The sequence below is a fragment of the Neolamprologus brichardi genome, chromosome 7 (assembly GCF_056152115.1).
Source record: "Neolamprologus brichardi isolate AB-2024 chromosome 7, ASM5615211v1, whole genome shotgun sequence".
Taxonomy (NCBI): Eukaryota; Metazoa; Chordata; class Actinopteri; order Cichliformes; family Cichlidae; genus Neolamprologus; species Neolamprologus brichardi.
Window position 1 is genome coordinate 59,967,016 of NC_142110.1, and position 22,087 is coordinate 59,989,102.

The 22,087-nt window shown below is 42.8% G+C and overlaps 1 protein-coding gene across 2 annotated transcripts in view; it reads right to left on the reverse strand.

The window, feature by feature from the left end:
* Positions 1 to 4,212, reverse strand: part of sez6l (seizure related 6 homolog (mouse)-like) — a 109,285-nt gene extending 105,073 nt beyond the window's left edge. For both annotated transcript variants that reach the window (XM_087843992.1, XM_087843991.1), the window contains exon 1: positions 3,829 to 4,212. In XM_087843992.1, the coding sequence (XP_087700118.1) occupies positions 3,829 to 3,907 (79 nt within the window). In that variant the 5' untranslated portion in view covers positions 3,908 to 4,212. The remainder of the gene's footprint in view (positions 1 to 3,828) is intronic.
* Between the last annotated feature and the right edge of the window lie 17,875 nt (positions 4,213 to 22,087).

The following is a 22,087-nucleotide window of genomic DNA, read 5'->3' on the forward strand; positions in this document are numbered from 1 at the left end:
TACTCCTTGATCCTCAACTTCCTCACCAACTGCCCACAGACTGTCAAACTCGGTCCTCACCTCTCCTTTACTTTAACACACACACTTGTGGCTCCCCACAAGTGTGTGTTTTGAGCTCACTGTTCTACACTACCCTAACCCTAATCTGCATACAGGGATTCAATTCAATTCGATTTTATGTATACAGCGCCAAATGTCAACAACAGTCGCCTCAAGGGACTTTATATTGTAAGGTAGACCCTACAATAGTACATACAGAGAAAAACCCAACAATCATATGACCCACTATGAGCAAGCCATTTGGCGACAGTGGGAAGGAAAAACTCCCTTTTAACAGGAAGAAACCTCCGGAAGAACCAGGCTCAGGGAGGGGCGGCCATCTGCTGCGACTGATTGGGGTGAGAGAAGGAAGCAGGATAAAAGACATGCTGTGGAAGAGAGCAAGGGATTAATAACAAGTATGATTCAGTGCAGAGAGGTCTATTAACAGACAGTGAGTGAGAAAGGAAACTGAAGAAAAAATACTGAGTGCATCATGGGAATCCCTCAGCAGCCTACACCTATTGGAGCATAACTAAGGGGGCATTCAGGGTCACGTGATCCAGCCCTAACTACATGCTTTAGCAAAAAGGAAAGTTTTAAGCCCAATCTTAAAAGTAGAGATGATGTCTGTCTCCTGGAAGCTGGTTCCATAGAAGAGGGGCCTGAAAACTGAAGGCTCTCCCTCCAATTCGACTTTTAAATACTCTAGGAACAACAAGTAAGCCCGCAGTTCGAGAGCAAAGTGCTCTAATGGGGTGATATGGTACTACAAGGTCATTAAGATAAGATGGGCCCTGATTAGTCAAGGCCTTGCATGTGAGGAGCAGGATTTTGATTCAATTCTGCATTTAACAGGAAGCCAATGAAGGGAAGCCAAGATTGGAGAAATCTGCTCTCTCTTTCTAACCCCTCGCAGTACTCTTGCTGCAGCATTTTGGTTTAACTGAAGGCTTTTCAGGGAGTTTTTAAGACATCCTGATAATAATGAATTACAACAGTCCAGCCTGGAAGTAATAAAGATATGAACTAGTTTTTCAGTGTCACTCTGAGACAGGATATTTCTAACTTTAGAGATGTTGCACAAATGGAAGAAAGCAGTCATATGTGTTTAATATGTGCATTGAAGGACATATCCTGGTCAAAATTACTCCAAGGTTCCTCACAGTATTACTGGAGGCCAAGGTAATGCCATCCAGAGTAAGAATCTATAGTAACAATCAGGATGGCAGAGTATATTTCTAAAATTTTCAAGGCCAAGTACAATAACGTCAATTAGATCTGAATTTAGAAGCAGAAAATTAGATGTCATTCAGTTCTTTATGTCTTTATAAAGACCTGGATGCAGTTACACCAATTGCTGTGTGTTATTTGGCTTCATGATAGATAAAGTTGTGTGTCATCTGCATAGCAGAGACTGTGATGGGCTCTGAAACCCCATCACAGTACAGAATATGAGGTGCTGAATATGTCTGTGTGGTGTTCAGTAAGCAATCTGGCTTACACAAGGCCAAAGGAGATGATCCTGGACTGTAGGAGGCACAGAGTAGACCTGCCTCCACTCTACATATGCTGACCTCTCCTGGAATGCAAACACTTCCACCATCATCAGGAAGTCACAGCAGCATCTGCACTACCTGAGAGTGCTCAGAAAGAACAACATCTGTGAGAAACTGCTGACCTTCTACCACTCGCTATAGTGTATCACAGTGTAGTTCACACATTGCACCCAGGCTGAGCGGAAGACGCTCCAGAGAGTAGTCAATACTGCACAGAAGATCATCGGCTACGCCCTCCCCTCTGTTGCAGACATCTACACATCCCACTGCCTGAACAGAGCTGAGAGACTCCACCCATCCTACATCTTGCATCCCACCTGTTTGACCTGTAGGCCTTTAGGAGATTCTACAGGTTAATCCAAACCAGGACCATGAACACACGCCCCACTTAAAGTCACACATCAGTACCTCTCACACATACAACACACACACACACATATGCACACATACAGTAACACACACTCACACATAAACTTACACATCACTACCACACAAGACAAGTGCAATACTTGAGAGCAACCTTGCACATTTGTATAAACCTTGTACATTTGCACAGTTTTATAGCTGGTATTTTTAGATTTGTTTATGTTGGCTATTTCTTTGTTTTTATTATTTTTTATTCTAAATGCTGCTACCAGGTAGCTGCTTCTATATTTCGTATAACGTCCGATGTTTAATGACGGTAAAAGGATTATCATTCTGATTTTATTTGAACCCAGTGCAGGAATAACAGACTCCACCACTTGCAACAGAGGGCACAATAAAGAGAGATAAATGCTGAATCTGAATACATTTAAAAGCTACAGTTTTAACCCGAATGACCACATACACAGACAAATGAAAGGAAAATGCAACATAAACATGTTCAAACACGTTAGACAACCACATGCTGTCACAACAGCTTTAGTGCCCTTTGCAATTGATGAGGCTGCAACAAATGCTGTTTAACACAAAATCTCCTTTAGGTGTTCAGCAAGTAAAGATGTGATGACTGTAAAGCAAATAGCACAGGTTTCTCACTGTTTTTGTCCTCTAAATGTTCAGTAAGCTCTCCTTCTCTACATATCAGGTTATTGTCATCACTGTAGAAAACAGTCTCATCTGAAGATGATCATTCACAACAATTTGATTTACAGTGACCCTTTCCCAAAGGGACAAATGTTCTGGATCATTTCACCGAAGGAGTGGAATGATTCAGGTAATTCCTATTGATTTAAGAATTTTCTTTTTCCTTGCAACCCACCTATTGTTACCTTCGTCCATAAAGATCTCACTGAATGTCAGCTAAATTAGAAGCAGGAAACATGGCATGAGAATTTTCCATGCTGTTGGTTTTAGGAACAACATCTTTAGGCCAGGATAAGAGGTTTAGCTAAACATGGGGATTTCACCGATGGTGCCACCATTTCAATGGTCTGAAATGATGGTAGTTAAAAGGTCAAAATGGGAAGCTATGAGCTGCCAGCTAGTTTCAACCAAGCCAAACCATCCATTCACAACCATTTTCTTTTCTTTGAGGATTTTTTTTTCTTCATAAGGTCACCACTATGGTGAAAAATAAGAAGTGGCCTACACAGAAGACTTATTTCTAAGTGAAAGAAGGGTCCCAAAAAATATCAGGGATTAGAATGCTAACTTTTCGATAGATAGATAGATAGATAGATAGATAGATAGATAGATAGATAGATAGATAGATAGATAGATAGATAGATAGATAGATAGTGTTTGAGACACCAACTTTGTTCCTCACTTAGTGTCAGCCAGCTTTCTAATTTGCATGCTGATGCTCCGACTCGAGGAATCCCCTCTCCCAATTAACTGCGGAGCTGGCTGACTGGTGATTTCTCTATTTTTCTTTGTCTCTGCATCCACTCGTGCCTGATCGTGGCTCCCACGCACACGAATGGACTCGTGTCCACACGGAGGATTTGAGGCTGCATGTGCAGCCCGTACTGCTGTGCCAGTGTGGTTGGAGCTGCTGGCGCAGTAAACAGCGAGACGCTGCTTCAGACTCGCTCCTCTCCCTGCCCTACTGCGAGTCGCGCGAGAGGAGGTGTCTGAGAGGAGCAGAGGGATGCCCGGAGACGAGGTGTTTTTGCGGTGCATAAAAACTCAACTGGCGCCTCTATCATTCCACTTGGATGCGAACCAAGACGCAGAAGGACAGAGAGCGCAGAAACGCGCAGAATCAGCTATCACTCTGGTTTCGCACGAGAAATCAAACGCCTACCTGCTGTTGAGACGCTGCTCCACAGCAGCCCGATCCACAGCACCGCGGGCAACACGACCGAGCAGGCGGCCGGCGGCATGGCAACAAACCCAGTGCAGAGAAGAGAGACTCAAGAGAAGAAAAGAGTGTCAGCTGGTTTATCTGTGGTCAGGCGGGCACGTAGAAGCGTAGTGTCGCGGTCAGGATCGTTGGGGGTCCGCATGTCAGAGCAGCATCTTTCTGACTGCAAGCAGCGCCTCCTGCTTTCTGCCTGAGATCTGCCCCTCCACCCTCCCGGCCGCTTCTCCACGGACTCCTCAGTCCTCTCTCTCTCTCCCTCTCACCCGCCCACCTCCTCCACACACACAGCCCGACCTTAATGATAATGAAACTTTTGCTCAGAGAGTGACGGTCTGTATTTGTGTCAAGCTGACAGTAGGCTGCAGCAAGATAAGGGCACACTTACATAACGGAAGGAGAGAGAGCGAGAGAGAGAGAGAGAGAGGCAAAATAACGTTGTCCCAGGTAGCGCAAATTTTCTGGATGAATTGGAAAATTGGTGGGTGAATGGAGGAGTCATGGAGGTGGAAGGCCCACTGAGGATTCATTTCACCTCAGGTTGGCACTATTGTTGTAGCCACTGCAATCCAACGCTTTAGAGGGAGCTCTAGGACAGAATGAAGGCTGGAAAATAATATTGATTTTATATACTCCCAGGTTGGGTCCTTCAGGGTATTATATGCATCAAATATTATAATATATTCTGAGCACACTGGCTCTGAAATAAAATGCAGAAAGTTTCAAGTCGTAAAAGCAAGAAAGCATAGAAATCCACAATACCAAGAGCCATCAGGGAAGAAAGTAACGTGTGAGACCTAGAACAGGAAAGTAGAGCTGGTACAGAAAACAGATTTAACAAACTTTGAGTCTAGCCCTGAGTTGAGATTGGAAAGTTAGTTCAATCGACCTGGAGTAATAAGAGTAATGCCTGGTAATGGAAAAAATGAATGATATAACATCTGGTAATTAGCTGTGACCTGAAAGACAGGAAACTTGGGCAACTGAAGATAAATAATATGGATCAAACTAATGGTGATTAGAGGGTTTAATTAGGAACGTGTGATATTAGTCAGACCCAGAAAGACTGAGTTTGGTGATTTGCAATGAAAAAGATGTAAAGGTTAAATATTTACATTTTAAACATGTATTACACATTTCAAAATGTTGCCTCCCTTTTAACACTCATCATCCTTTAGATATTTAGATCATCTTCAACACGATGCTAAACATGAAAATCATTTGTGTTGATCTGTGAAACTGATAAATTATTGTTTACTGATAAGTGTGTTATATGTCTAAAGTGACGTACAGATTAATTTAATTTCAACTGTTTTTGCTACTGTAATGTACCATAAATATTTCAGTGAAGATGAACTAGTTAACAATTTGCAGCTCCCTTACTTTCCACAGGGGGACTGTTATAAAGGCTCAGCTGTACATTTTGTTATAAACTGATAATAACTCTACAATATCAAGGTATACAGCATTCTGGTATGTGTTTTGTCATCAAATGTATGAATGGGGAAATTAAACAGCTGACAGACAGCAGTCAGCTTGTTGAAGAAAAGCTGCCAGTGAATAGGTTAAATTCAAAGAGTCTTTACACAACAAGTCCCCAAAACACTGAGAACAGGCAGACTAAGGACAATCAACACATAACAGGAAGAAGAACAAAGTAAAGAAAAAATAAGACAGCCAATGAGGACCAAAGTTTCAAATTAACAGAGGAACGAACTGAACAGATTCGCACAGATAGTAAGACACAGTCAGAGAAAACACAGGAGGAAAATATGGAAAATACATGGAAACTTCTCCCTTTAGCTTCATTTTTCCATATGTTGGCTATGGAGACCGCTCAATGTTTTCCAAGCCAATCATCTGCCTCTATGGCACCCCTCTTTCACTCCAGCTCAGCCTCCTGTCTTTTCATCAGTGCCACTGTTTCTAAACCTTATGTAGCCGGATGGGCTACTCACCTTTCTCCTTCTCTCTCTCCCTCGCTCGCTCTACCGCCCTCGCTCTCTCCTGCGCTCGCTCTCGGCTATGCGAACAGGTTAATTGTGAATCCACCTGCATATCGATTGCAGAGCGGCGTCGGTCCGTATAAAAGGAAGCAAGTTTTCTCTTGGTTCATCCTCTCGTGTTTTTGGCGAAAAGCAGCAGTAAATGCTGGTACACCGCTACGGATCGATCAGCAAGTGAGCAGATCGCATGACAGCTACAGGTAGGCTCTCGCTTAACCTCCGATTCCCTCCGAGTACCGGAATTAATACCGAGTACCGAAAATAATATAGTTTTGCGGCCCGGTTGTAGCGCAAACCATCCTACTTTGCCAAAACGTCCTACCGTAAGTAGTTTATGCACATTTCTGCTGTCACAGAATTATTCCAGCACACATTTAAGTAGGTATGACCATTTGCCACTTAACTTTGCCCATCAGAGTATGTTTGTAGCTCATAATTATAAAGCCAGGACGGTTTGCCACTTCATTTTACCCATTAAAGTAAGCTTGTAGGTAACAATCACAAAGGTAGCATTGTTTGGCACTTCATTTTACCCGTTAGAGTATTTTTCTGGCTAATATTCACAAAGGCAGTATGGTTGGCCACTTAATCTCTGTTGTGCGCGTGCGCAGAAACAACGGGTACTATGGTTTGTCGGGTAGGATGGATTCCCAGAACACCGTTTCTGTTTCACTCCAGCGTTGCAGAGAGAGGTGCTCGAGTTCTCTGGTAGTGCAGGATAGCGCCTCCGGTCCTGGGGTAAGCTGCTCAAACTACTTTAAGCATTCACAATTACAGGAGGCTAAAGTTACATTTATCCTTTGTTTTAGGGTTTGATTGCTGCCTTGACCTCTCCGTGGCGAACCGCCCGACCTTAATTGGAAGCCTGTTGTGAGGGCTCCTCGGTAGAGCTGCTGTCTTGTCTGGTGTCGTCTTTTATTTTCGTGGAACTGTTTTTATTAAGTGGGCTTAGTTTTTGTTTTTTTGTTTTTTTGGTTCGCCTGATTTTATTAAATTTTATTCTGACCTGCTGCTTGCACCCACCCCTCTGTGATCGGGCTAGAGCGATCCTCTGCCCGAGTGTCGTGTTGAGAACTTTAATCCGCCTCAGTTGCCGATTCCAGTCTGTGGGGAGCGAGACCGGCCTGTGATCGAAGCTTGGACAATTACAACCAGCACACGCTGTGGGTTGTAAGCCTACCAGTTGGTGTGTGTGTGTGTGTGTGCGCGCGCGCGCGTTTTTATTAGCGCTATTAAAGATTGAGGTTTTAGCTTTTTAACTAACGAGCTGTAACGAGCTTAACGCTCAGCGTCCTTTTATTCTTTTAACTCGTTGTTCTGTGTTTTTATTCCAGTGAACAGAGACGTACCAGTGGCCCTGGGACCTTAGGTGGTGGTTTCACACTTTGTACAGCACTGGGTGCCGGCTGTAGTGATTTTTTTTTTTTCGTGCTGTTTTCTTTTGCGTCCACGGCTGCTGTCAAGTCCCGGTTCCATGGTTGTTTTATTGTACTTGTAGGACACTGTCAACTATGATGCTACATAAAGTATTTTCTTAATGTTTTATTTTTATCAGCATAAATAAAACTGTATTAATATTGGAGCCATCCTGCCTCGTTGTGCATCCTTAAATCTGTGCGGCCTTTTATTCGTTTTTATCTATTTTTCTTAAATGTGTATTTCCACTAGGTGACATTGTTGTTTTTATCTAACCCCACCGACCACTTGGTCACACTTGCATCATAGAAGATCTCACTACCATCTTGTAAACCTTCCTTTTCACCCTTGCTGCTACCCTTCTGTCACAAATACACTCTTCTCCATCCACTGCACCTGGCCTGCATTCTCTTCTTCACCTTTCTTGTGCATGGTCTGTTACTTTGGGTGGTTATCCCAAAGTATTTAAACTTGTCCATCTTCACCATCTCAACTTGTTGCATCTTTATGGAAAAACAAAATGTATCAATTGTCAGGACCAATCAGTCTGGCCGGACTCAAATGCAAGACTTGGGAGGGCTAATTCTGTGGTTTCATTTACAATGCAGGTAAAAGTAGTACTATTTTAAAAAGTCTTCAAGCAGATCTTGATACAAAGTCTGTAAAATCCAAGGAAAGGTAAATCCACCAATGGCTCCAATGGCTTTAGACCACAAGTGACTGTCTTGCACGGAAAAGCCAGAACATCTGAACCAAGGAGAAGATGAGTTACTAATCTTTCATGGCATAACAGGAAGCAGACTTCCACATTGGAGCAGGAATCACTAATTTGGTTTAAATAATGCTCAGGCAAATATCCCAGCTTAAAAGGCAGGTAACATGCGTCAATAAAGGAGACAGGACTCCTCAGGCAGTCTTCTAGGTGACCCACTATTATGGTAGAGTATCACTCAGGAGCAGGCAGAGCAGGACCCTCGGGCTCCACCTTCGTCCTGCCGGTCAACCTCCAGATCTGCTCCACCTGTTGCCTGACTCCTGAGCAGTTCCATCCTCAATTTTCAGCTTCAGCCCTCTGGTTTAGGTCATAGGCTTGGTCAACATCGGTGTATTGTCTAGTTTTGCTTCTCCCTGTCTTGTTAGTCTTATTTCATTCAGCTGTGTTCCCCGGTGTTTCCCAGCTTCTTAATTACCTGGTGTATATATATTGTTTGCATGTCCCTTTGTTTAAAGATGTGTTGTTCACTCACACTGTGTTCCTGCATTTCTTGTGAGTCCTGTCTTTCGTGTGTTCCTAGTCTTTCCTCTAGTTTTCTAGTTTCCAAGATTTGCAGTTCCCTAGTTCATAGCTTTTCTTCTAGTTTTCTAAGTTACAGCAACAAAGCTGCCTCTTTTTTTGCTCTTGTTTCAAAGTCCTGGAGCTGGGTCCTGCCTTGCCTGCTACACAGCTGGGCAGTCTGCTGGGGGAAAAAACACAATAACAAACTATAGATAACTGTAGATAATTACAGATTGAGGCCAAATTCTTCCCTCAGTCCCTCTTTCACATTGTCATGCATGAGAAAATGTGAGTAATAATTTGGTAAAAACGTTTGAAATGATCCCTTCAAACAGACAGGTGTGTCTGTCTGAGTTTCAGGGTTGGTTTCTAGTATCATGGAAGATTTAACAGAAACACTTGTAAAATAGCTGTCTCACTTCTTCCTAATGATTTTGTGCTTGTTACTTTGAGCTTCTGACACTTCAAGATGCAGTTACCACAAAGTCAAAAGTTAATTGATGTTTTCTGTGGTGCCTCCTTCCTGTGAACAGGAAGAAAAAAACCTGCACTTTTGCTGCAGTCTACAGTATCGCTCTGTTTATATGTGCATGTTGAGTTTAACTGATGTCTCACCGTCTGTTGTGTAATATTGATTATTGAATTGATATGGGCATTATAGGGATGCAGCTGGACATTAACAGGTCAGTCATCTTGGGAAAGTCAAGCCTCACATTTCAAATAAATAGTGAAATTTTTCCAAAAAGGTTACATTACATATGATCCACAAATGTAAACTACAGTTTACAACTGTGTCCAATGATTTGTGTGTAAATTTGAGTACTGACAAATGACACGTCACATGTGCACTTGGGCTCTTGAAACGTCCTCATGCAGTCAGCTTTGCACAAATCCACAAATGTAGCCTGCATTCAAGTGCTAGGGAAAAACTTGGATATCTGGGCTTCCTGTAAATCCCTTCATTTTTTTTGCTTTTGTTCTTTTTGTCTCTTTGTTTTTAACTGAAAACAAAACAGTGATATATTTTTTTTAAATATGGCATCGTGTTTTTAAATAAACAGAAGCTCATCAACCCTAAAAGACAAAGATTACTGATGCTATATAGAAGCCTATCAATGTTTAAATAAGTTTGTCCTAGTTATCAAATGTTAGAAATAGAGCTTTAAGCCTGCCTTGTATGTCTGCTGTTCCTGAATGAGCAGCGTTTTGTCAGCCAAGTTCAACACAAAGTCTGGGGAAAACTTGGTCAATCAGGAGAGACGGTATCAATCCCACTTTGAATGAAGCAGACCTCATTTCTAAAAATATGGCCAAATTTAAAACATAACTATCCAGACTTGAGACCAGGAAGCAGAGTTGCAGTCGTATATGCCTCTCTGCAGCTTCTCTTCTCCTGTTATTCCCCAAAACCCCATCCCTCAAGAGACCGTGTTTCCTCCCAAACAACCCCCCCCCCCCCCCCCCCAAAAAAAAAGCAAAAAAAAAAGCAAAAAATGGTTTAAACATTAAAAAAAATCACAGAGAAAGAACAATATAGTACTCACAACTGCACCAAAGAGTAAAGCAGTGAAATATGGATTATTAAACATTAGGTCTCCCTCATCTAAACCCTGTTAGTACATGAATTAATATTTCTCTTCTATCTCTTTTGCTTATCGTTGTCAGGTTCGCTGAAAGGCTGGAGCCTATCCCAGCTACCATAGGCCGAGAGGCCGGGCGCATCCTGGACAAGTCGTCGGTCTGTTGCAGGGCTAACACAGAGAGACAGACAACCATTTGCACTCACATTCACACCTATAGAATAATAATTGATTCATAATTGACCAATAAACTGATTTACTTTGCTTTACAGAAACCTAGTTACATCAGGATAAATATGTTAGTTTAAATGAATCAAAAGCCCCACTCATACTAATTCTCAGAATTCTCAAAGCACAGGCCGAGAAGGGGGAGCAACAGCAATATCCCATTCCAGCTCCAACCAAAGACCCAGACAGAGTTTTAATTCATTTGAAAGCTTGATGCTTAGCTTCTTTTCTCTAACTGGAAAACTTGAAAATTCAAAACCTAGTTTTATTTGTTGTTATCTGTTGTCTACTTGGGCCTTACATAGACTTTCTATCTAATCTCTCAGACTTTTTATCTGATTTAGTACTCAGCTCAAAAAAAGTAATTTTTATTTGACTGAAGGACAAGAGGTGGTTGTCATGGCAACGGGAGTGTTGCCTGCAAAAGGGTTATCTCTAAATAATATTGGGAAATATTTGAAAATATTTTTTAGAAAAAATGGTTGAAATGCTGGGTTAAGAGCCCTGTGAGTGTTTAAAAGGAACAGGATCTGATGAACTGTACCTCGTATTTGAAATCTGAGAAATTTGAGGGCGTAAGAATAATAAGTACTCATTGTAATGAAACTATCTTAATCAAAGAAGACTGTACAAAACAACATAGTGACAATTCTGTGGTACCACATGTGTTTTAATGTTATCATACTTTTTATTAAGCAGCAAAGTGGGATAAATGTATGTCTTTTGTTAATCGTTGATCTTTGTTCTGTTTCTGACTTTCCTCCTTTTCTGTTTGTCTAAAGAAACCACACAACCTCCGGTAAACTTAATATAAGTGGTAGCGCGCTGAAGACAAGAGAAGAAGGGTCTATTCCACCGTTTGTGCAAAAGAGAGGTATTATAACCATCGCGTTTCGGTGCATACACACCAAACGCGATAGAAGCGACCAAAAAGCGCCAGACGCCCCTAGCTGGTCGCATGAACATTCGCACCTCGACAACGGCTCTGAGCCACCCACACACCTCTAAAGAGCGTTCCTGCCTTTTAAATTTTCTTAATAAATGGAGCTTGCCTCCAAAATAAACTAACCTCTCTTTATTCTCTTAAATAATTGGTCTTCACTATGTTCCTATATAGTAGTATATTTTTTTCAATATGAAATAAATTCTACATGTGCCAAGTTGTGTGCCAATATTTGCTGTCTAGTAGAACTGAGACATTAGTCATTACAAAAATTTATTTGAAATAATATTAAAATTCTCAAACAGAAAAACATTAAATATAAATATATAAAATATAACTATTTACAGAGATACAGGGAAAAAAAAGGACCCAGCTTAAAGTGGAAGAGACTCAGGGAGAAGGAGGATAAAAATGAGAACATTGTTTCTGCCCTGCCCTGCCTCATCAGAAAACTACTGATTGCTAGGGTCCAATGTTTCCAAATTTAACACAGCTGTGCTGTTTTCTAAAACTAATTTATAAATTTGAAATTTCACAAATTCTCTCGTCTGAGGCGGCATGCTCTTCAGAGCAGGAACAAGGCTGAGGAGGAAATGCTCCGTTGGAGACTGGCGTGGCTTCTTCAGGGACTCCAGGATGGCCAGCTCCACCGCCGATGGACAGTCCTGGGACCCATCCCTCGTCCACCTCAGAGCTGTCCTCCTCTGTGGGCCTGTAAATCAAAGCACAAAACAACACAAAGTAATGAGAAGGCTGCTACTAGATTTTCATTTTCAACATTGAAAAAAACAGGATATATCAAGCAATCAATCAATCAATTAATCAAAGCTTTATTCGCCACATGCAGGTTGCCCTGCAGTGAAATGGAAACCCCCCCCCCCCCCCGGACCTTACACACACAACACAGAAATTACATGGGGATACAAGTCGGAGATCAGTAGCGTTACAGAAAAACACTGAAATATACACCACAATGGGAAAGTACAAGAGAAAAATAGAGACCTCTACTCATGCTGTGCTTCCATGGTACGACAGCATGAGAACAGGAAACAAAAAAACTCCTCTGCACAAAAAGCACATAAATGTCCACAGCACAACATTGTGAAAGACATGACAAGCCACAGGATTGGGTGGGGAGTGAGGAGTAATCTGAAGCGAACACAGCAGCCGCCCTGCACAGCGCTACCATTCCAGCGCGGCACACAGACCCGCCGTGTTCCCCCGCAGGAAACAAGCATCGAAGGCGTTTGGAAAGGGAGGGGGATGAGTGTGTGCTTATCAGTGTAAGTGTATGTGTGTGCGTGTCCATAGTTCAGCTGAGACAGTGTCCTTCGCCTTGCCAGGCTAAGTAAACAGTCTACCAGCCAACCCAGGTGGCCTTGCATGGAATGGGAAGGAACAGACTAAATACAGTTGTTATCAGGGTGTTTTGTTCAGCTCCAGCCTTGAGACCGCCACTGGCGCCATGAAGTGATGGTGCTTTTCTTCTTAGTGCGAACAGCTCATATGAATTTCAAAGCAGTTCTACAGTCCAACACTGGTCTCTCAATCTCCCGTTGGAGAGCCGCAAGCTTCGCCATACTTGCGTTCTTTGATGTTGTCATTTCTTGTGCTCAAGGAGCCGATTTCTGAGAACTCACGGCAGTGTGCCAGAACTCACGGCAGTGAGTATAATCAGATTGGTTGAAGATATTTAGTAAAGGTAATCACAAGGGAATTCAAGTGAGTAAAAAGCTACCAGTGCTTGATGTACATGTACAATTACATACCTGTGGGTGCAGCAGCAGGAGCTCAGGGTCCAGGGACTGGGGAGCCAGGAGAAGCAGCAGCTCTGCTGCAGAATCAGTTGGCTCTGTCAAGACAATATTAAAGTTAATGGTAAACGGACTGATTCTTATATAGCACTTTTCTACTCTCACGGAGTACTCAAAGCACTCTATACAACATGCCTCATTCACACCCATTCTCACAAGCACTTTATCTACACTTAGTGCTTTCTAACGACATTCATACTCCGATGGATGCATCGGAGAGCAAGTTGGGGTTAGTATCTTGCCCAAGGATACTTGACATGCAGACTGGGATGGAACCACCGACCTTCCGATCAGTAGGTGACCTGCTCTACCTCCTGAGCTACAGCCACCCCAGTTAACAGGTTGAAAACAATAGTCATAGAGAAATTATATACAGTGGTCCCACATTTATTGCAGCAGGGGTTGTCAGAATAACTAGTCCCTCCCCACACACTTTATACACTTTTTTTTCAGACATACATGAACATTACTCACAGTTTTCACAAGTTGATTCTCAAAGTGGAAACCTTTGTAGATTTGAAAACGTAAAAGTATTATTATGCCGCGTTTTTTCTTTGTCTGCGCGCCACTTTTGTGTGCCTTTTTCCCTCCCGGTCCAGGTGACTATTTCCTAATGAGGGTCATAGTTATGGGTGTTTTTGTGCTGTTTTTTCTATTGGACGTGAAGGTTATCAAATTTGCGAAAAAGCGAGGCAGTGAAGGATGAACAGCGGGACCACTGTATACTGTTTATTAATAAACAATAACATATATACCTACACGACAACATGCATAAATTAACTGGCTACATTAATTCATTGTAAACATACCTTCTGACTGGGACTCCCCTGGTGCCTCTTCACGCTGTCCCTGGTCCTCGGGGGGCGGGGGGGGGAATGTTCTCCATGGTCCCCACCATATTGCCGCTAGTCTCCCGCGGGGTGAGGAAGGGGTCCAGAAACCCCATGACCGCCAAGAACTTCCATTTCGTCCCCAATCCTGCTGCAGACCCACTCCTCTTCTCCTTCTCCATCCTCTTCTCCTTGGAGTATGTGTCCCTGAGGCTCTTCCACTTTCTCCTGCAGATGTCCTCTAAATAAACACATTATCTTGTTAGCGGAAAGGTATTTGTACATGAGTGGGGAAAATAGCGGGACAGTAGGCAGGCTTGCTAGCTTTTGCACGGCTTCCCCGGGTCAGTCAAAAATTTCAAAAGAGAAATGAATGAACTTACCAGGTTGCCCGATCTCTTCACATATCTTCCTCCAAGCTAGGTCCTTTAGGTCTCGGTAACGAAAGCAGATAGGGTCATACAGCACCGGGTGGTTGGCTACAGCGTTGATGAGCCTTTCCTCCATATTGAATGAAGAATGAATGGCTTTGGCTGGACCTGCACCAAAGTAGGTATCCCCAACAGAATTGTTTCCCCTGCGTCGGGAGCACACAGGAAGTACTGATGCTTTACTTTTGTGAAAAAGTTAACAATTACTATCGTTACATTACCATTCAGTTTGAGGGTTACAACAGAGAATTATATATTTATTGTTCTCACGTGGTATCGGACGGGATTATTTTAACACAAGAACATTTTGCCTGATAATTGTTTTTATCCTCCTGTAACTTTACTGTATAAAGAGCTAAATCCTCCAAAGTTTCCAGAGTAATACTTCATAATAAGAAGTGTTTGTGTACTACAAATCAAGAATGTGGGATACTGTTTGTCCATGATTTACACAGGGGGGACAAATTGTGGCAGGATCATCCTGATATTATTTGTATCCCATTATAAAACTTTCCTGTATAAAGAGTAGTTAGTCTTTATAAGAAGTGTTTGTAAAGTAAAAATCAACACTCTGGGATACTGTTTGTCCCTGATTTGGACAGCCCAGCGTTTGCTCAACGTAGGGGAAGCAAATTCTGTCAGGGATACCTACTTTGGCACGACACCCCTTTGAACTAGGTCGATCGTCACGTCACCAGGCTCCTGATTCGTTGTCGCTGCCCGACTTGAAGCTGGAGTTCAGATTTTTCCAACCCAAGCAGTAGACGCGATAAATGCGAATGCACAAAATGCACACAAACTGCAGCATTTTCCATCGCATCAGTCGCGCTAACTGTTCGCGTGAAACAGGCAGAAAAGCGTTTTCGTGTAGCCAATCTGCTTTAGAAGTTTCGCGGGACCCCCAGTCGCGCTTCATCGCGCTCCTCCATTGACTTTACATGTTAACCTGAAGCTCTGGTCGCTTCTATCGTGTTCGGTGTATCCACCTTAAGAAAAATAAAGGAGCAAGTTAGTGCCAAGTAGTGGTAGGATTGAGGTAAAGTGCTATCTGGCTCCATCTGGAACAGGGAGGATGATACTGCATGTCACCCACTATCCCTGGTGGACACAGGTAGAACTGAAAAATAGAAAGTATAAATTAAAATAAAATAGAAAAAATAAATTTTAAAAACTAAATAACTTAAAATTTTAAGAAAATAATTTGGGGATAGGATTTTTTTAAAAAGGAAAAGAAAGGAAATTAATTAACAACAGCTATTGCTGTCTTACTCAGACAAGACTTGGTGTTTAAAGAATCATATACAAAGCAATTTGTATATGAACCATACCTATGCTAACTGTTATGTTTTGAGTTCTTTGGTCTCAGTGGCGTCGAACATGACCATACCACCTGTCTATATGCCAAAGGAGGGTAATTGCACATGTCTAATTCATAAAATGCCACAGAGGTAGATGACATGCAGCCAACATGGTAACAAAATAATAAACATTATAAACTGGTATAACACCTCTCGGACTGAGTCATCTCCAAAGAAGGAGATGCCCAGAAAGTTGCAGAAGAAGAAACATGAGCTGACATCAGACCTAAGGCCACCCTAAACTGTGTCGATTGATGTTAATATTATGTTTCTGCGACATGTCCAAAATTACACTGAATTACAGGGTACTTACACCTTAGTCGCAAGTCTTACAGTCTAATTATTTCATTGTTTCCTGTAAAACCCTGAGTTGTAATTATGGGGTACTTACTCCTTGCAGGTCTTACGTGGTAATTATTTCAATACGCATCTCTCAACTGTGTTGCCGAGAAGATATCTCCATGATAGTTCATGTGTTATTGAAAGTGAACTATTTGTACAACCCAGCTCCGGTGAGATGATTACTTGAGAAATACTTGTGAGAGTACTTGCACATACTTGCTTTTCAATAAAAGCAAGCTTCATGAAACTCCCCACCTGATTATTATGTGTCACAGTTCTGAGTTGTCACAACAATTCTGCATCAGGTCTTCAGGGGCAGGTTTAAGATGAAAACAGTGTCCGCAATGTCTGGTAAAACGATGTACTGCTTGAAATTGAAATTGAAATGATTGTTACATATGTGCTGTTATATACCTGCTGTTAATCAAATGCACTTGGTTAACTGGCCATCAGCAAACATGAAAACCTCTATAAAAGCTGAAGCTTTAGCAGTTTGGAGGTCTGATGACCCAGAGCTCATGTATTTCTCGTATATGTTTTTCTGTATGTTATGTTTGGGTGGTTTTCTCTCCCTTTTTTGTCCTTTTTCCCTGTGTGTTCCTGGATGTTTTGGGGTCGCTGAGGGGACTGCGACCCGGAAGTGTTCCCACACTGGGGACTGCCGCACCTGCCGCTCATTTGCCCTCACCAGCTGCAGCTGATAGCTTCATGAGGGGCGTCTTATTCAAGAAGGTGGAGGAGCTCCAGTCGGTGCGGGATTATACTAAGTTGAACCTGGTAAGTACCTCCGTTGATTAGTGAGTTCGTGAACGGCTTCGCTACTGAAGGCGGCCTGCTGAGCTTTGTGTGTTTTTGTGTCTCCAGGAGTCGGGAGTCAGGAACGTTGTCATGAGGGGAAATCACAGAGTGGAATCGGGTTTTTGGAGTTGTCACCTTTTTCACTGTTATGGACACGTGCACTGTGTGGGATTCATAGGGGAATCGCCACAGGAGTCACAGTGTATATATACTATTGTATATAGTTGTTGTTTCTGTCCACTCACTACAAATAAATCCACTGTCCTTCACTAGTCTCGCGTTTGGGCCCTACTTTCTCTACAACTCCACGGTCTGCACCCCGTGACAAGTCATATTGTACAACACAGAAAAAAACCAACAGCTACAGTGGGGCAAAAAAGTATTTAGTCAGCCACCGATTGTGCAAGTTCCCCCACTTAAAATGATGACAGAGGTCAGTAATTTGCACCAGAGGTACACTCCAACTGTGAGAGACAGAATGTGAAAAAAAAATCCATGAATTCACATGGTAGGATTTGTAAAGAATTTATTCGTAAATCAGGGTGGAAAATAAGTATTTGGTCACCTCAAACAAGGAAATTCCCTGGCTCTCACAGACCTGTAACGTCTTCTGTAAGAAGCTTTTCTGTCCCCCACCTGTTACCTGTATGAATGGCACCTGTTTGACCTCATCATCTGTATAAAAGACACCTGTCCACAGCCTCAACCAGTCAGACTCCAAACTCCGCCATGGCCAAGACCAAAGAGCTTTCGAAGGACACCAGGAAAAGAATTGTAGACCTGCACCAGACTGAGAAGAGTGAATCTACAATAGGCAAGCAGCTTGGTGTGAAAAAATCAACTGTGGGAGCAATCATCAGAAAATGGAAGACATACAAGACCACTGATAATCTCCCTCGATCTGGGGCTCCACGCAAGATCTCATCCCGTGGGGTCAAAATGATCATGAGAACGGTGAGCAAAGATCCCAGAACCACACGGGGGGACCTGGTGAATGACCTGCAGAGAGCTGGGACCAAAGTAACAAAGGTCACCATCAGTAACACACTACAACGGCAGGGAATCAAATCCCGCAGTGCCAGACGTGTTCCGCTGCTGAAGCCAGTGCATGTCCAGGCCCGTCTGAAGTTTGCCAGAGAGCACATGGATGATACAGCAGAGGATTGGGAGAATGTCATGTGGTCAGATGAAACCAAAGTAGAACTTTTTGGTATAAACTCAACTCGTCGTGTTTGGAGGAAGAAGAATACTGAGTTGCATCCCAAGAACACCATACCTACTGTGAAGCATGGGGGTGGAAACATCATGCTATGGGGCTGTTTTTCTGCCAAGGGGACAGGACGACTGATCCGTGTTAAGGACAGAATGAATGGGGCCAAGTATCGTGAGATTTTGAGCCAAAACCTCCTTCCATCAGTGAGAACTTTGAAGATGAAACGAGGCTGGGTCTTCCAACATGACAATGATCCAAAACACACCGCCCGGGCAACAAAGGAGTGGCTCCGTAAGAAGCATTTGAAAGTCCTGGAGTGGCCTAGCCAGTCTCCAGACCTCAACCCCATAGGAAATCTGTGGCGGGAGTTGAAAGTCCGTGTTGCTCGGCGACAGCCCCAAAACATCACTGCTCTTGAGAAGATCTGCATGGAGGAATGGGCCAAAATACCAGCTACTGTGTGTGCAAACCTGGTAAAGACCTATAGTAAACGTTTGACCTCTGTTATTGCCAACAAAGGTTATGTTACAAAGTATTGAGTTGTATTTTTGTTATTGACCAAATACTTATTTTCCACCCTGATTTACGAATAAATTCTTTACAAATCCTACCATGTGAATTCATGGATTTTTTTTTCACATTCTGTCTCTCACAGTTGAAGTGTACCTCTGGTGCAAATTACTGACCTCTGTCATCATTTTAAGTGGGGGAACTTGCACAATCGGTGGCTGACTAAATACTTTTTTGCCCCACTGTACATCTGAGACTCTACAGGCTTCGGTTAGCATGCTATGGCTGGATCTTTAGCCTTTAACTTACAATTGCATGCCTTAAAGTCAATAAGCTGTAAGCGTTGCAAAATGGCATTGCAAAAATGACAGCTAGTCATCTCCAAAAGTTGATTCTGTTCATCTGGACGTAGCGTTTTCAGTGGGAGAAACGTTTCATCACTCATCCAAGTGACTTCTTCAGTCTGACTGCAGGTCAGCTGAGACTGATCTTATAAACAGTACATTTGCATAATGACTGAAACAAGCCCACTGAAGGAAGAAAGGGCTGTGAGGTCAGTTCCTTAATCATAATTATGCAAATTTTCATGACCATTCATCAACAACCACTGATCAAGGCCTGCTGATCAATGGCCATGAGTACCGTTCACATAGAGTTGGGGAATGTCTGAAATCACAGCACTGTAAGATGGTGAAAGATGAACCCTTAGGCCCCCTCCTCGATTCAGAGATGGTCTTTCTCTTTTCACGTAAATGGCCTCCTTGACTCCACGCTTAAACCAGCATTCCTCCCTGTCCAGGATGTGTACATCCTCATCATTGAACGAGTGTCCACTGGCCTGTAGATGTAAATAGACTGCGGAGTCCTGGCCTGGCAAGGTAGCTCTTCTGTGTTGTGCCATCTGCTTAGTCAGAGGTTGTTTGGTTTCCCCGATGTATAAATCTTGGCAATCCTCCTTGCACTTAACAGCATACACTATGTTACTCTGTTTGTGTTGGGGGACCCGATTCTTGGGGTGGACCAATTTTTGGCGCAGCGTATTTTGAGGTTTGAGCCACAGAGACACAGTGAAAAAATGCGTCTCAACTGTTCCAATACTCCTGACATGTACGGGATCACTACAGGTTTTCGCTTAGGCAGGTTGTCCTTCTCTCCTGGATCAGCTGGAGCTTTCTTTTGGCGCCTTTCCAACCAAATTTACTCAGGGCCTTCTTGATGTGATGTTGTTCTGCTTCCCTGGCCACTGTGTCTGTGGGGATGGTGTTCGCTCTGTGTTGTAGTGTCCTAATAAAACCCAGTTTGTGCTCCAGTGGATGATGAGAGTCAAACCTGAAATACTGATCCGTATGTGTAGGTTCCCGGTACGCATCAGCTTTTAGATGTCCCCCATTACTGATGGAAATCTCACAGTCTAAGAAGGCTAACCTGCCTCTTTTCATATCATCCCTGGTGAATTTGATGTGTCGGTCCACCGAGTTAATGTGATCCTTGAATTGCGGTTTTGATTTTCACCCAGGTGTCATCCACATACCTGAACCAATAACTTGGTGGTGGTCCAGGGTAGGATAGCAAAGTGCTCTTTTCCACTTCTTCCATATACAAATTGGCCACGATGGGTGAAACTGGGCGAACCACCTCCAACGTTTCCGTGACTGGGATGCAAGTGAAGAGAGATGTAACATGGTACGAGACCATGGTTTTATATGCCTCCATCATGACATCTCTCACCTTCTCAACAAAATCCAACATGTTCTGGATGTGGTGTTCAGAGCTGCCCACCAGCGGGTTGAGGATCAAAGCCAGAAACTTTGAGATGTTATAGGTGACCAGTTGATCATACAGACAGTCGATCTTAAAGATGCACCCTGTTTATGTATCTTCAGTAAACCATACAGACTTGGTGTAGAATCACCTGGGTATAGCCTACGGTTCTGGTCGATAGCCTTGTCTTGTTCTAACTGCTTCAGACAATCTATCTATCCTCTTCCAGTAGATGGTAAATGGACTGATTCTTATACCTATCTTATATCTATAGCTTTTCTAATCTAGTGTACTCAAAGCGCTCTATACCGCATTCACCCATACACACCCATTCACACAAGCACTGTATGCCTTGTCAGTGATTTTAACTAACATACACTCATACTCATATATTCATACATAGAGCAAGTGGGGTTTAGTATCTGCTGGGGGCTTTGCATTGCTGAGACAGGCGTCCAGAGTTGCTCTGCTTCCACTTCTGCAATATTGTTGTATTTCAAAATGCTGTTTCTGTGGCTGTGATCAGTTCCACTAGTGGGATTTGTCTCGGTGTGACAGCAAAATCCAACCCTTTAGCAAGGATGTTTTTCTCTGTTTGGCTGAGCTGTCTGTCAGACAAATTCTTCAACCACTTGTCCACATCCTCGGTGTCGCATCCTTCTCTCTTCTGGCCACTTAGGACACTCTCCGTATTTTGCTGTGGTTTCCAACGTACAACAAGTAAGTCAAACTTCTTTTGTTGCCTTGTCTTAGACTTCTTATGCTGTGCTAGATGAGCCTTCTCAGTGAAGTCAAACACCTTTTTAAGAGAATTCTCATCTAGAAGCATCGTAAGTCTCTGTCGGATCTGCTCCTCTTGAGATTTTAGCATGTCGATGGTAAAATTTGTTTGCCTCACCCATTCATTAAGCAGCTGGTGCTATCTATCTATCTATCTATCTATAATGGCTACACCAAGCTACAGGAATATATGTTACAAAAGCTGTGCAAGTATTAGTTTAGCCTCCTAACCACAATATAATAAATAGCTGTGGAGCAGTGAAGTAAGTAAATGTCGTTCAGTGACAATCTAACCACCACACCTTTATGACCATCAAAAAACAGTCCTTGGAGTGTGTATGGGCAAAGTTGTGAAGGTTCATAGTTATACACATCAGTTCTCCTTACCCTGCGTCTAAGTGTTGCAGAACAAATGACTTCCTTAGCCTGTCCATAGAGCATGTAAGTGACAAGAGTCTGCCACTGAACTGGGTTGCAGTGGATGTTGGTCATTGTCCATGTTGGATAGCAGTTTGCTCAGGGTCCCTTTTCTCTGGATGCAGTGTATCAGATGTGGTAGGTCCAAATTTTTTACAACAGGGTGTACTAGCAGGCCACAGAGTCAGGCTCAGTTACAGTCTGGCACATCAGGTTAACTCCTTTTACCCTTCTACACATGTAATTGTCTTTCTTGTGTAGGTTATGCTATTGTCAGTATGTAGTATGTAGTGTCAGTATGTAGTGTTAACCCTTGGATAATGTTCTGTCATGTTTATTATCCCAAGTCTCTCAATAGGATAAGTGTCCACAATAATAAACTCCTGGATCTTTTGCTTTTGTGTGCTGAAGCAGGTAGGGCTGTGTGCAAGCATGGCAGAGCACTGTCTGCTCCATCTCTGATAAGCAAACAATAAATGATTAGACAACAAACTCTAAA